Consider the following 15662-nt stretch of genomic DNA (forward strand, 5'->3'; position numbering starts at 1 on the left):
AACCCCTTTATTGTCTATGGGCTGAGTTCCAAAAGCAGATGCTACCACCACTGATTCAGAGGCTCCAGAGACCTACTCCTGGTTTGCAGGGGCTGGGGCTTGAGCTGCATTAGGATTGGGTCTGTGCTGGCACAGCCTGTGCTAGGCTGTACTTTAGTCTCCCCTAGGTACAAGAGACCTTTCCTGCTGACCTTCTAAGTTGTCTTTGGCTGAAAAATTATTTCACCCTGTCTTTTTATGGATTCTGCTGCTCCAGGAATTGTCTTATGGCATTATTTGAAGGTATTTGGAGGGATCTTGGGGAGAACTCAGGCAAGTCACTGCCTTTCCTCTGCCATCTTGGCTCCACTTCCATCTTTGCATATTTTCATTGGCTGTTCCCTATGCCTGGAACTTTCTTGCCCCTTATCTCTGCTTCTTGGCTTCCTTAAAGTCTAAACTAAAGATCCTCCCCCCATTCTAGAAGAAGCCTTTCCCAGTCCTCCAGTCTCAGTGCCTTCCCTCTGAGATTATCTAATATTTATTGTGCTTCCAGCTTGTGTGTACATCGTTGTTTCTGCCATTAGTCTATGAGCTTCTTTAGAACACAGACTATTTTTTACTCTTTTTTGTATCTCCAGCTCTTAGAATAGTACCTGGTATGCAGGAGACACTTAATAAATACTTATTGATTTGACTTGACTGATTCAAAATTCCGTGTCCTTTCCATTATACCATGCTACCTTACAGTCCTTAGTTTCTTTTAAGTATATCTTACTACATGAAAAATTTCCTGGTCCCACAAGATGCTAGGACATCTCCCCTCCAAGAAATCCCTTGTATTTCTTTTTTCTAAATATGTTATCTCTCCCAAAAGATTTTTGGGGGTAAGGACTACTTCATTTTTTCCTTTGTATCTTCAGTGGTTGGCCCAGAGCAGATGTTTAATAAATGCTTGTGGATTTATTGAAAGCTCTGAAAAACTTTTAACCTGCCTTTCCCATCCCCCTTTCAAGCCAAGTAAATATTTGTCTTCTATTACCACTTATTTTTGAGGAAGGAAGCAACTATAGAAAGTTCATAAAAAGCAGAAGCAAAATTTAACAAAGAAAAGACTTTGAAATACATTGTATATAAAAATCAGAATCTCAAGGAGAAAAGTCTGTGGCTCCAGACTAGTTTATGGCATAAAGAAGATACACAAAGAACTGGGAGTTTGGGAGAAGCAGCACCCACCAGTGGGCGTGTCAGAGAAGCATAAGCAAGTAGTACATATTCTGGAAAGTTTTGTCTCCCTCCCCCCGGCCCCAGTATACATTCAGACACACACACACACACACACACACACACACACACACACACACACACACACACATTTTCTTACTATTTTAACTTCAGTGACTGCTCACAACTTCAGACAAGCAAGAAAGAGGCAGAAGAGAATATGTACCTTGAAAACCTCACCATGACTTTTCTCCCTTCGTTCCAACAGGGAAAATATCTTTTTATGCCTGCCTTTCAGGACCTTAACTAAGGTCACTAACTAAAAAAGCAGACAGAATTTGGATACAAGAATACTTTCAAATAAAGTTACAAATTCTAAAGCCCTGACCTACCTTTGAAAGATTGGAAAGTCAGCTTCTGACGATAAGTAGTCCTGATCTAATGTTTGTGTTTGACAGGCTTTTTATTTCCCTAAGGCAAAATAACCATGAGAGGTATTCCCTTTGGAGTGGACTTTGCCATAATGCCTCATGAAAGGGTCTTTAGAGTTCCACTTAGGTCACATTTGACCTCATTCTACAGGATGTAGGGCTGCAAGGTTTGATCTTTTTCCATTTCAGTGTTGTGCAATAATTTAATACTCAGTCTTACAACTGTTATTTGTTTGCAGATGTTACTCCTCCACAAACATCTGGATATATAGAAGTAACAGATCTTCAATCAAAAAAACTCAGATACGTCCCTATTCCTGGGTAATTAACTTTTACCAGAGTTTTTATTTTGATAAACCAGGTTCTAAAAAGGAAAGCAAATTCATGTTAAATTTTTTTCTCTTTCCTAACCCTAAGTAATAAGCTAGTCATTTCTCAGTGAGAGTTGTTTTATATTCTCTTGCTATTCTTCATTCCACACTAATGTTGTCTTTCAATCTGTAAAATTCTTATACCACTACTTCACCCCATTTTACTTCAATTTGTTAGTATTTGAAGTGGTACATCTAACGTAGAAACTCAGTATTTCCAGAGATGAACGTGGTCATAACATTGGGGCAGAAAAAAAGGCATTCGTTTTAATATTGTTCATAGCAATATTCACTTGGGATTTAAACAGGTGGTGGGGTTTTTTTCCCTTTTCCTCTCTAAAAGCAAGCAAACACAATGAGGAAGCTAGTTTCATTTCTCAGGACATTTTAGTCAGGTTCCAGTAATATTTAAGCAGTGCTCAGATATAAGAAGAGTCCTCTTCATTTCAGATTATTTAATTCATTCACTTTTGGTAACTTTTGAGTCTATAAAATAGAGCCTATTTTTTGTTTTTCTGGAGAATTCCTTGTATAAAAGTAAAATACTTTAAAATTATTTTCTCGTGTAAATATATCCTAGGTCCACTAATAATAGTTCTCTTCTTACATTAGCAATATTTCCATGTATTTCTTTTCCTTTTTGTGTGTATCATATGCCATATCTGCTGCTCTTCTAACATCCAGAAGGACACATTGTATTTAAGCCACTTCTGGAGTCTTGGAATGTTTTAATCATTTATATTTTTCTTCATTCCATTCATAAACAAATCCTTATTAAGTACCAATTGTGTGCAGAGCATTGCAATAGAATCTAGAGGAGAGAGTTAAGAAAAGCCATAGTCCTTGTTGTCATAAAGGGCACAGGCTTTCTGGGGAACTGTATACAAACATAGGCCATGGGGCATCTTGAAGCAGATCAGCACTTAGAATGGGCAGTGATATTTGAGGTCCTCTAACCCAGCATCCTTATTTTACAGACAACAAAACTGAGGATCAAAGAGGTTAAATGTCTTTGCTTGCATGGTTAAGAATTAGCAGAACCAAGAGGCAAACCCAGGCTTCTTACTCTAAACCCAACACTCTATCACGCCATGCTCTCCCATGCCACCATAAAGCGTGGTATGACATAGGAGTGAATTGGAGAGTTGCAAAACAAATTGCTAAGAAGGAGGTCAGTATTAAAAGGGGGTATCAGGAAATGCTTCTTGGAGATGCCATTCAATTTGGAAAAATGAATAGGAATTCAACAGGAGAAAAGGAAGATATTCTAGATTTAAAAAACTACAAAAACTTTGGCATGAAAAACAGAAAGGCTTATTTAGGAGATATAAAGTAGCTTAGTCTGCTGGGGGATGTAGCATGTAAGGAAGAGAACAGTATATAGAAAGACTGAAAAGGGAAGGTAGAACCAGACTGGGGAGCAGGGAAACAGGGGACCTTAACTGAAAGACTAAGGAACTCCAGCTTTAGATAGTAGACAAAAGTAGTCAGTGATTGAAGGTTATTGGTTTGGGTTGGGTTGGGTTTCTCCTTAGCAAAAGTATGTAATCACCAGATCAATTAATAAGAACCTATGCATTCTCGGTATAACTTCATTTCTTGTCAGTAAATAATTTTCCCTGTGCTATTATTTAATAACAGCTATAATTTACAGCCCCTCAACAGAATACCATACACCTCAAATGTCATTGGCAGAATTTCAAGTAACATTTTCCCATGAATAAATTGTAATTAATCCCAACTAGCTTTTTATCTCACCATCATCATCATCAATAGTTTTTTCTTGTCTTCTTAATAAAATCAAGAGATTTTCATACATAAGTGAAATCTTATTTTCTATTAAGTCCTGTCTTCCTTGAGTCCTTCTGTGAGAGCATCTTAAAATAGTTTAGAAGTGTAAGAGCATGTTATATATTCTAGGTCTTTCTAGTATTTCTTCCCTTTCCTAAAGTCATCTCCTGAATTATCCTCTGAATGCATCTCACATTGTTACGCTTCTCTCCAACTGAGATGGTAAGACCAGTGAATCAGAGTAGCTTCAATTTATTTATTTAGTAAATCCTGAAAATATGTATTAATCCTTGGGATATTTTTCTTTTATCAAATAGTAGGTGGTTGGTTGTTTTGTGGCCATATCTATCTTGTCTCAGTTGAATTGTAAGATTGTGTCATTCTACCCAGAAAAACCATCTCCTTTGTTCCTCAAACAGAAAGCATCATTTTTCTAAAAACAACTGAGAGGAGTAGCTAAACAGTATAAGTAGTTATTTAATCCACTGTTACTGATTACTGTGAGGGATATATCATAGATAAAAGGAAGTACATTTTTGTTCCAGTGCCAAAGGTCTGCAAAGTATTAACCATATTGTTCTGTTGGCATCTTATGTTTCAATACACTTTTCATTTGGATTCTTGATAGAAATTCCAGTGGTTCTGTACCACCCTGCTTTGATTCTTGTGCTTGGAGTAACAAAGATAATTTTTGAAAAGATGTAATTGCCTCATCCTACAAGTAGTCATGAAAATTTAGAGTAGAATTAATACTCCTTATTCTTCATTCTGATCATAATTATGCTTCTTGAATAGCTCTGTGAACTCATTGGTGTGGCTTTCTACTAAATAACCCCAAATATTTCCTCATTCCGTGTGATTCCTGTCCTTTTTTTCATAAATCTTTATTGATAAGTGACTGTCCACCATTTATCTTTCATTCTCCTATATGATCAGCCCATCTCCTTGTCCATGATGATGTCTTTTGGGATATTTCTGACTCAAAAATCATTATTATCATTAGTAGAATTCTGCAGCTTATTTATTCTTACCATGTGTCTTTCCGTTGCCCTTCAGGTCACTTACAATTTTAATTCTTCTGAGATCACTTTGCTCCATGATTCTCAGGCTTATAAAATTTCTGAGAGAATATTGATCTTTAAAAATAGATGTTTACAGAAGCAAGCATCCAAGATTCACTGTGCATTTTTCCAAAAAGTATCCAGCCTAATCTCTTCTTACTCAGTTCTGATCACAGTTCACTGTCTACTTGTAGTATCTGTCCCAATATGGGCGAAAGGGGAGTGAGGGGGTCATGGAGCAGGGAGAGGGATGGAGCTCTGATTTCATTTGATAAGGAACTTGTGGTGTAGAAACTCCCTTTATTACACTGTTTCTTCACTGTAATGACTATCTTTTACTTAGAGATTTCAAATTATATATAGATTTCCCCTAAGATACTCTCTTCATTCTCTCATAGTCTCCATATCAGCTTAGTTGCCAAGTCTTGCCATTTCTACTTCCTCTGCATCTCTTATATCTGTTCCTTTGTTGCTGCTCACACCCAACTGTCCTACCTATTGAAGTAGTCTTATCTATTTCAGTAATCTCCTAATTGGCCTGCCTATACTATAGCCAGTCTCTTCCCTCTCTAATCTATCCTTCACATAGCTGCCAGTATATTACTAAAGCACAGATCTGACTATGTCATTCCTCCCCTCAAGAAGCTTCAATGGCTACCCATGACCTTTATGATAAAATGGGAAGTCTTTGGCATTTAAAAAAAAGCTTTCACAATCAGGTTCTAACCTATCTTCTTTTTTCCATTTAAATTCTGAACTTAACAAATACCATATAAAATGAGCACTTTCCTATACATTTGGAAACAGGAGATGCTTTTATTTGAAATTTCAATTCCCTATTATGTAGTTTGTAAGTGTGAAAGATAAAATGATTGGGCAAACAAAAGTTTGAGCTTCTGAGCATTTCAGTTTATTGAGCAACACATGGCAATTGCCTAACAAATTAGGATCAGGCTCCTTCTTCAACTTAGGACCATATCCTGAATATAGGAGGAAACAGACTTTTATACATCAAAAACAAGTAACCAAATAAGACCAATATAATTAAAAGGAAATAATATGACGTTAGGTAATCTTATTTCTACTATGAAAGATTAGGGACTTTCCAAGTTGGGAGTGGGAAAGTGACCAAGTGTAATTCCCTAAAATTAGAAAAAAAAAAAAAAGAGAGATGTCTTACTCCCCCCTAAAGTATCTGTGAACAATCAAAAGAACATAGAAACAACTTTTTGATCAGTATGGGGCCAGTTTTCAGATAAGACTTATGGCTTTTCTTGAGATGTATAAATGTGAAAAAACTCCGTGCATCAATCTTTGGATCTGACCAAGTTTCTGGTCAGTATAACATAGGTCCTTAGTTTTTTTTGGTTTTGTTTTTTGGCAGGGCAATGAGGGTTAAGTGACTTGCCCAGGGTCACACAGCTAGTTAGTGTCAAGTGTCTGAGGTCACATTTGAACTCAAGTCCTCCTGAATCCAGGGCCGGTGCTTTGTCCACTGCACCACATAGCTGCCCCACATAGGTCCTTAGTTAGAGGTCTCTAAACAACACGTATAAGTGGTCCAGCTTCCCAGTCATACAGGGCTGGGTTCAAGCAATATAATATGGTTTTCTCCCAATTCTCACAATTGAATAAAGTTTTTTCACAAGACAGAAGTTAGACTAGACGCATAATTGAATAGAAATGGAACTGAGCTAGCTCCAAAATTCAGTCACAAGTTGGAGTCAGTGTGGTTCACTCAATACCCACAATTAACCACTTGCTGTCCTGATCCCCTCAATCCCCTCATAAGTATATAATAATTTCAATATTATAGCTTTCAATGCTCTCCTGCTTGTCTTATTCCTTCTGGCCTTCATTCTCTTCTCTTGGGGGTACAGAGAGATAACCCTCCTCCCCAGCAAATTTGAAAAAGAAAAAGGAAAACTCTTATAACAAATATGCCTAATCAAGTAAAACAAGTTTTCCCATTGGTCATGTCCAAAATATATGTATCATTCTGTATCAATTCTACCACCTCTGTACCAGGAGTAGGATGATATACTCCATCATTGGTATGCTGGAATTATGATAGAGTATTGCATTGATTAAAGTTTTAAGTCTTTCAAAGTTGTTTGTTATATAATGTTCTCATTATTGTATAAATTGTTCTGGTTCTGCTCAGTTTGTGCTGTATCCATTCATACAAATCTCAAGTTTTCCTAAAACTATCCCTTTCATCATTTATTATGGGTCAGTAATATTCCAACATATTCCTGTACCGTGATTTATTCAGCCATTTCCCAAATTTTAAGTATTCTCTTGGTTTCTCATTCTTTGCTATAACACAGAGAAAAATATAAATATGTTGTACATATGGATGCCTTTCCTCTTAATTAAGCTCTTTGGGATGTAGGTCTAGAAGTAGTAGCTCTGGATCAGAAGTTATGTACAAATTGAGTGATTTAGTGTGTTTACTTTCAAATTGCTTTCCACAATAGCTGGAACAATTCACAGTTCTAAGAACAATGGAAAAAGACAGGAAAATTACATTTTGCTGACAGATATTCAGACAGTGAACTAATATCAATATTTAATATGCACTGGATAGTATCTCATCTAAATACTTAAAGAAAAAATTGATGAACTTATAGAAAAAAATATATAGTAAAAGTAAAATAGTTGGGAACATCAGTATATATCTTGTATACCTGAACAAACAAATAAAATAAATCAAGAAAGAAGTTAAGAATCTGAATAATTTTTTAGAAAAACACCTGTAGTGATTACTCAGAATGGCATCTTTACAGAAATCGATGGAGTATTAGGGTATTAAAACCTTATCAATAAATGTAAAAAAAAAAAAAAGCAAAAAATGAACACATCCTTATTGACTACAATGCAATAAAAATTACATTCAATAAAGGGTCTTTGAAGAAAGGATTAAAATTAATTAGAAACTAAATAATACTGGAAAGCAATCTGGCAGAAATTGGGTTTAAACCAACTTTTCATACCATACAGGAAGGTAAGCTCCATATAGATATATGACCTAGCTGTCAAAAGGAGGTATGGGGGGAATAAGGTGAAAGTATAAATAGTAAAAACGGGTAATATATAACTAATAATTATAACTTTGAATGTAAATGGGATGAACTCACCCATAAAGTGGAAATGGTTGACAGAATGGATTAAAAATCAGATTCTGACAATATGTTGTTTCCAAGAAACACAATAAAAAATAGAGATATACACAGAGTCAAAATGAAGTGCTTGAGTGGAATTTATTATGCTGAAGTTGATGGAAAAAAACTAGGGCTAGCAGTCATGATCTCAGACAAAGTCAAAGCTAAAATAGATTTAATTAAAAGAGATAAACAGGGAAACTACACAATGTGTCTCCAATATTATTCAGTATTGCTTTAGAAATGCTAGCAATAGCGATAAGAGAAGAAGAAATTGAAGGAATCAGATTGGGAAATGAGGTAATAAACTATTCCTTGTTGCAGATGATATGCCGATATATTTGGAAAATCCTAAAGATTCAAAAAGTTAAAATAATGAATAATTTTAGCAAGTAGTAGGATATAAAATAAACCCACATAAACCATCAGAATTATATATATGTGCAACAAAACCCTGCAGGAAGAGATAGTAAGAGATAGCCCATTTAAAATAACTGTATACAATATAAAATATCTTTGACTGTACCTGCTAGAAAAAACCCAGGACTTATATGAACATAATTATAAAATAAATTACAAATAAAGTCAAATTTAAATAATTGGAGAAATATTCATTGTTCATAGTTAGGCAAAGCCAATATAATAAATAAAATAAGATGACAATTTTACCTAATATATTTATTTAATGCCATCCCAATTAAATTACCAAAAAATTGTTTTACTGAGTTAGGAAAAGATAATTACAAAATTCATTTGGAAGGACAAAAGGTCAAGGATTTCAAAGAAGCTAATAAAAAATAAAGCAAGCAAGTTTAGCAGTGCCAACTATATTATAAGGCAGATATCAAAACTATCTGGTAGTGGCTAAGAAATAGAAAGATCAGTGGAACACAGTAGAAGTACAATAAATGGTAATAAATTAATATAGTCACCTTGTGTTTGACAAATATAAAGCTTTAAGTTTTGGGGATAAAAATTCATTATTTGATAAAAATTGTTGGGAGACCTGGAAAGCAGTCTGGCCAAAATTTGGCATAAACCAATATCTTAAACTATTTGGCAGGACAAGGTCAAAATGGATACATGACCTAGCTATAAAAGGAAATCTCATTAGTAAATAAGAACAACATTTAGAGCAATTAGAACATTACTATCAGACTTGTAGATAGAACACTTTGTGAATTAATAAGATATAGAGAGCATTGTGAGGTATAAAATAGATAATTTCAATTACATTAAATTAAAAAGGTTTTGTTTAAGTAAAAGCAATGTAGCCGAGATTAGAAGAAAAGAAGAAAACTGAGGAAAATTTTGCATAAATAGTTTCTCTCAGATAAAGGTCTCACTTCCCAAATATATAAAGAACTCTATCAAATTTATAAGACTGCAAGTTATTTTCCAGTTGATAAATGGTCAAAGGATATGAACAGGCAATTTTTCAATGAAGAAATCAAAACTACATATAGTCATATAAAAATGCCCTAAATCATTACTGATTAGAGAAATACAAATTAAAATAACTTCTAGATATCATCTTACACCTAAAATAATAGATGCCCTTCAATTGAGGAATGACTAAACAAGTTGTGGTATATGATTGTGATGGAATACTACTGTGCTATAAGAAATATGAGCTAGTTGATTTAGAAAAACATGGAAAGACTTGCATGATATAATGAAAAATTATAATCGACAATGTTATACATAGTAACAGAAATTTCCTCCTAAGAACAACTTTAAATGACTAATTCATCTTGAATATCATGAATGCTCAAGCTAACTATAAAGGGCCTATGAAGGAAGGTGCTCTTCCCCTCCAGGGAAATAATTAATAAATAGAAGTATGTATGGTATGGTATTTTATATATATACATATTTGTGTTCAGTTGTAGCCTTCTCTAGGGTGGGGTGGAGAATGAGGGAGGGAGAAAAAAATTAAAAGAGCACAGAAGAGAACAAAAGAAAATTTAGAAGGAAGCACAGGAAAACAGGATAGCTTTGAAAACAGTGTGTAGTATTTATTACATAGGTGTTAAAAAAAAACTACAGTCTGAAATTAAAATGTATGGTTTTATGTTGAATCCTCTGTATGTTGTGCTTCTGTACGTGGAAATGTTCTCTTTTTGTCTTTTAGTATTTAAGTTCAAAAAGAGTAAGAGATTTAAAAAATAAAATAAAAAGCAAGCTATACAGAGATTCATAAATCATCTTTTTTTCTATCCTACTGCGCTATTTTTTTTCTTTTGGCATTGATTAAGTACAGAATTTATAAAATTAAATTCAGAAAAGGTAAATCCAGGGTCATCCCCACACAACTATAAGGCCTCAGAATAAGACTTTATCAGTCATACCACCTCCCTTTACTATCCCTTTCTTCCTAAAGTCTCAAGTCTTCAAACTTATTTACCATCTTGCAGTGATAAGTAAGAGTAGCTATTACTATCCTCATTTTACTCTTACAGTTATATCACATTTTTGTTTTGTTTTGTTTTGTTTTTCAGATCAGCATCTCTCTCTCCATACACAACATGGCTCTCTACTATTTCAGATACAGATGCCCTGCTGGCTGAGTGGGGGAAAGGTGGTGTTGTTACCGTTGATATGGGAGGCACTGTCAGGCTCTGGGAAACTGGACTTGAGCATCTGCAGCGGTCTCTTCTGGAATGGGAAAACATGATTGGGCGAGAAGAGAAAGATGCACAGGTACCATCCATTTTGTAAAGTGTCAGGAGAGAATACTACAATGGTGTTGAAATATCCTAGTCAGATAATTGAAGCAGTTTTTTGGAATATTACTACTAGAGAAAAAGAATAAGAGAAGCTTTATAGGCATTTATGGTGAAATGTTGAGTATTTTTTCTTTAGCTATTTAAATTAATGACTTCTCACATTACAACACATAAAATCTTGCAAGTTATTCCCTTTTGCAAAAGCCTATTTACTAGAAACACTTTTATAAAAGCCTTACTCTTTTTAATGAGATTACTATTTTTTTGTTTGTTTCTTTTGTTTTTGCGGGGCAATGAGGGTTAAGTGACCTGCCCAGGGTCACACAGCTAGTATGTGTCAAGTGTCTGAGGTCAGATTTGAACTCAGGTCCTCCTGGGCTGGCGCTTTATCCACTGTGCCACCTAGCTGCCCCTTAATGCTATTACTGTAAGCATTCTCTGGGTACCACCCTGGGAATTTGAGAAATTAGGCATCTAAATGCATCTAATTTCTGGTCTAAAAACAGTCAGTGTCTTTAGCAGAGACATATTTTGCCAGCTCACTTGTTTCCATGTAACATAAGTCCTGCAGTTCTAATAACAAAGCACCTAATGTCATAGTGAAAATAAATGTAGGAAGACTGGCATCGAAATTAAAGGTAGGGCTAATAATGAAATAAAGAAATGAGTCAGACAACCCAATCTAGTTCCCCTCAGAATGTAATTTGAAGAATCCAAGAAGCTACCTACTGTATGTTCATAAAAGAGTACCCTAGAGTAGAGAGTAACTACCAAGAATGAGTGATCCATTTGCAATTTAATTTATTTCACATGTATAAATGCAAGTTCTCAGTTGAAATGGCGATTTTATATAGTAAAGGCAGGGCAAGTTCTTGCCAGCCATGTTGCTCTGCAACATATAAATCATCAGGGAAAGATGTTAGGAGTCATATTTCTCTTTGAGCTCTGATTATTAAATACAACTTTGCCTACATATTATTTTTAAACTATTTTTATGATCAACATAGAAGAGAAATAAATGGACATGCTTCTGTCTGAAACATGAATCCTATTAACTTATAAATTTATAGCAGCATCCTGAACATTATGAAGGAAAATAAACCAAGCAAAATACTCTGAAATAAAGACGCTATTGTCTTTGTTATTGCATATATGTTACAGCTAATGGCTAAGCATTAGCAGTTTCCCCAGCAAAAAAAAAAAAAAATGAATAATTATCAGATTCATTCAGTGGAGTCCTATTTGCATTTCTTTTGGTAATTCTAAATCTTCTATTTTTTAACTAAACTCTTGTGTCTTAGAGAAATTGGAGCTTGATATCACATGATACTGTTTTAAAATTTTTACCAGGTTATCTGGATTTTTACACATTGCAGAAAATGAAAGTGAATCAATATATTCAAATACTAAAGTTTATGAACAAGTTCAAGGATGTCCTTTAAAGTTGTGTTTCACTATAATTATACTTCAAGCTTATTTTCATAAATGCATGCTCTTCTTTAGAGTTGTAAGCATTTATCCCTCTGTGGCTTTTAGCCATGTATATACGTGTAAACACTGGTGAATGAGGCTAGTTGAGATCAAAAGGTTATTTTCATTTGAAGTATTACAAATGCTGAATTCCTGAAGATTCAACTGGTACCAGCTCATTCATTTGGTATGTATGAGTAAAGTTTGAATTGGAGTTCCCAGATAAGAGGAAGGGGAAGCTTGAGGAGAGGAAAGGTTTGGAAAAGCTGTTGCAGTGAATGGGATATAGAATCAATCAGGTATTCATAGAAGGATTAATTTGCTTCAAGAAATGCACATCTGAGATTAGATAGTATATTTTGTGGACCTGGTCCACTTGGTTGCATAAGCTCCCACAGTTCCATTGAGTAGTATATGAGTAGATATGGAGGAAGAAGATTATGAGTTTAACTCGGGGTGGAGAGGGAAAGATGTGGTCTATGACTGGACAGTGGAGCAAGGCTTTTGAGAATAGAGGGAATTGTAGAGTTGAATTGGTTCATTGAAGGATCAAGATTGTGAAAGGAAGAGAGTTGGGGTGATGGCTTGAGAAAGTTCTGAGGGGCAGAGGGATTGGAGGTCACAATGAGGCTGAAGAATAGGGTTGGAGGTAGTAAAGAATATGGAGGGATGAAATGATGAGATAAAGATCTTCTAGATTATACAAGTGCAGTACTTGTGGGTGACTGCAAAATCAAAGGATGTGACCATCCCTGTGTATGACTGAGGTAAAATGAAGGAGTAAGTCAGGAGTTGAGTAGACTGAAGAAGTGGGAGGTTTAGGATATGTGTGGTATATTGAAGTCACCTGGTATGAGGGCAGGAATTCATTGAGAAAAAAGAGAATGTCCTGGGGAGGGGTAGGTAACAGCCACAGCCTCTGAATAGAGCGATCTGCAAAGGAGGAAAGATTGATAGAGGGAGGAATCCAGAAGTGGCAAGAGGGAGCAAGTAATATTCTGACTGCATGTTAGGGACCAGTGAGGGTGTGTGGAAGAAGGTACATCTAATGCCAGAAAAAATGATTAATAATGCAGGATTAAAGGGAAATTAGATCTCAGAACCAGAAAATGTAAGGAATCTGAAAGAAAGATCTCTGGCATGAATAGGTTTGTAATTTTCAGAGTGGGATTTATAAAGGACATAGTTGAAAGAGTGGGCAGATATGAAGTGGGAAAATGTAGGGGTTGAGAGTAGGGTTGAGGGAGATGGTGATGAAAGAGCAAGCAGCAGGAATTGGGGAAGAGGGATTTTGTTCTTTAATGATGAGATCTTGAGTTTCACTGAGTTGGGCAATGCTGAAGTAGGATGTTGTTAAGTACTGGGGAAAGAATCCAGGCAGAGTATCCATAGATGAGAGGAGGTCCACCAATGAAGGCATGTGTATAGAATGTTCAAGGTCTCGGCACTGCCTCACAGGCTTCTACCCAGGGGCACTGAACTCATAAACATAGAGCCTTGTAGTTGGATTTTCAAAAATCAATTGCACAAACATAACAAAGGAAATATGTGGAAAAGACCTGGTTTGAGTGTACTGAAAGATGAATTCTGTGTCAACAGGTTGACAAAAATAACATAATCTTAGTCTGCATTAACCAAGGCATAGCGTCTAAAGTGAGAGTGATGATCACATTGTACTTTGTTCTGGTCAGATGATGTTCTGGTGTGAAGCTGCAGCAGTGCAGAGGAGCATGAGTAGAACGGTAAAGCAGCTGAGTGGATAATGCTTTACGCAAAAATCTGATGAAGGACCCGGGGCCTTTGGTCTAGAGAAGAGAAGACTGAGGATAGAGCAGAGCTGTCTTCAAGTATTCAAAGGGCAGTCATGTGGAAGAAGCCTTAGAGCAGAAGTAGGAACAGGAGATGGAAATTGTATGAAGTAGATTTCCATTATATATAAGGAGATTTCCTCATACCTAGAGCAATCCAAAAATGGAGTGAGGTAGTATATGTTCTCCATCACAGGAAGTTTCCAAGCTGAGGCTCTCTGGCCACCGATGAGGGTGAGGGTTGGATAAGGAATCATGGTGCCTTGAAATCAAGCTCTCACTCTCATACCTACTAATTGTGTGGCCCTGGATAAATCACTGGATTTCTCAGAGCCTCAGGCTTCTTATCTGTAAAATTAAGGTAAGAAGAATGCTTGCATTATGTACCTCTTTGGGCTTTTGTGAGGAAAGCATGTTGTGAATTAAAATAACTGTCATGTGTGGTGGTGATATTATTTCCATTATTTTGTTGTAGAGGACAAATCTGTTTAGATATCTGTTGGAGCAAATGACATGAGGAAATCCTGGATTTTGCCACTGATTGAGTCTATGTGTGTGTGTGTGGGGGGGGGTCCTGTGTCCTATGTTAGACAAATTTACAGAAACCAGTTGTGACCATATATTCTTATTTAGGAAAATGGCAGGATTATTTGACTAGTCTTGGTCTGTAAATTGTTTGTACTTTACATTCAATCTTTCTTATTAATGTGCCATCAATTCTGGGTTAGAGAGCACACTTGATTTCTTCCATTTAGATGAGCTCATATTGTTATTTAAAGGATTTTAGACTATTCCCAATAGGATTCTCATAATGATAAGTGTTGTTTGGTAGAAAGTCAAGACCTTTTCTAATGTGTCTCCCTATCTTGGATCTCTGAGCCATTCTGCATTAAGAGAAGCTTCTGTAACCATATACAGATTCCTGTTGAGAAGTTTAGTTCTCCTTCATAGAAGTCATAAGAAAAGAAAACCAGTTTCCCCATAGCACACTGGTGGTGTTATTTATTATGTGGTAAAGCCAGCAGCTTTCACTTTTACTGGCAGAGTAACATGCTCACCATCTAGTGGACAAATAATTTCATTTTACATAAGGGAATTTAAAACAACTGTTTAATACAGAGTCAGGCAGACAAAAGCAGACTTTGGAGATGCTAATGAGTCAAAAAGCAAGGAGAAAGAGCACCAGGGCTTTGGGCAGTGACTTGGTGTAACAATGGGACCTTCTTTCAGGGAATGACAGAAAAGTCGGGACCAGGGAGCCCGAGGACTTGGGTTCAGATCCCACTTCTGATGTTTATGTGTGCCCTCGAGCATATCATTAAGTCCCAACACTGGACCTCAGTTTCTTCATCTATAGAATGGATGGTTTGGACTAGATGGTCTCTGAGATATCTTCCAACTATAGATTGATGATACTATGACCTGAGATCATTTTTCCTCATTCCTGGTTCCATAGAATTTTGATAAGCTGCACACTTAGATAAATGGTGTCCGTTTATTGACTACAGTATCTGCTGTGTTTCACCTTTCTGTGTTTCACTAACATTGAAGTCATTGTTGATTTAAATTTTTGCTATAGTTTAATAGCGTCTTTATGTGTTTTAATGGATTCAGATTCTATGAGAGGATTGATC

General features: G+C 35.9%; 1 protein-coding gene across 1 annotated transcript in view; it reads left to right on the top strand.

The window, feature by feature from the left end:
* The window catches only part of VWA8 (von Willebrand factor A domain containing 8), a 411604-nt gene that overhangs the window by 274102 nt on the left and 121840 nt on the right, over nt 1-15662 (top strand). Inside the window, exons 36-37 of the mRNA XM_043992994.1 lie at nt 1874-1955; nt 10523-10724. Coding sequence (XP_043848929.1) covers nt 1874-1955; nt 10523-10724 — 284 coding nt within the window. The remainder of the gene's footprint in view (nt 1-1873; nt 1956-10522; nt 10725-15662) is intronic.

This window comes from Dromiciops gliroides, chromosome 3 (assembly GCF_019393635.1).
Source record: "Dromiciops gliroides isolate mDroGli1 chromosome 3, mDroGli1.pri, whole genome shotgun sequence".
Taxonomy (NCBI): domain Eukaryota; kingdom Metazoa; phylum Chordata; class Mammalia; order Microbiotheria; family Microbiotheriidae; genus Dromiciops; species Dromiciops gliroides.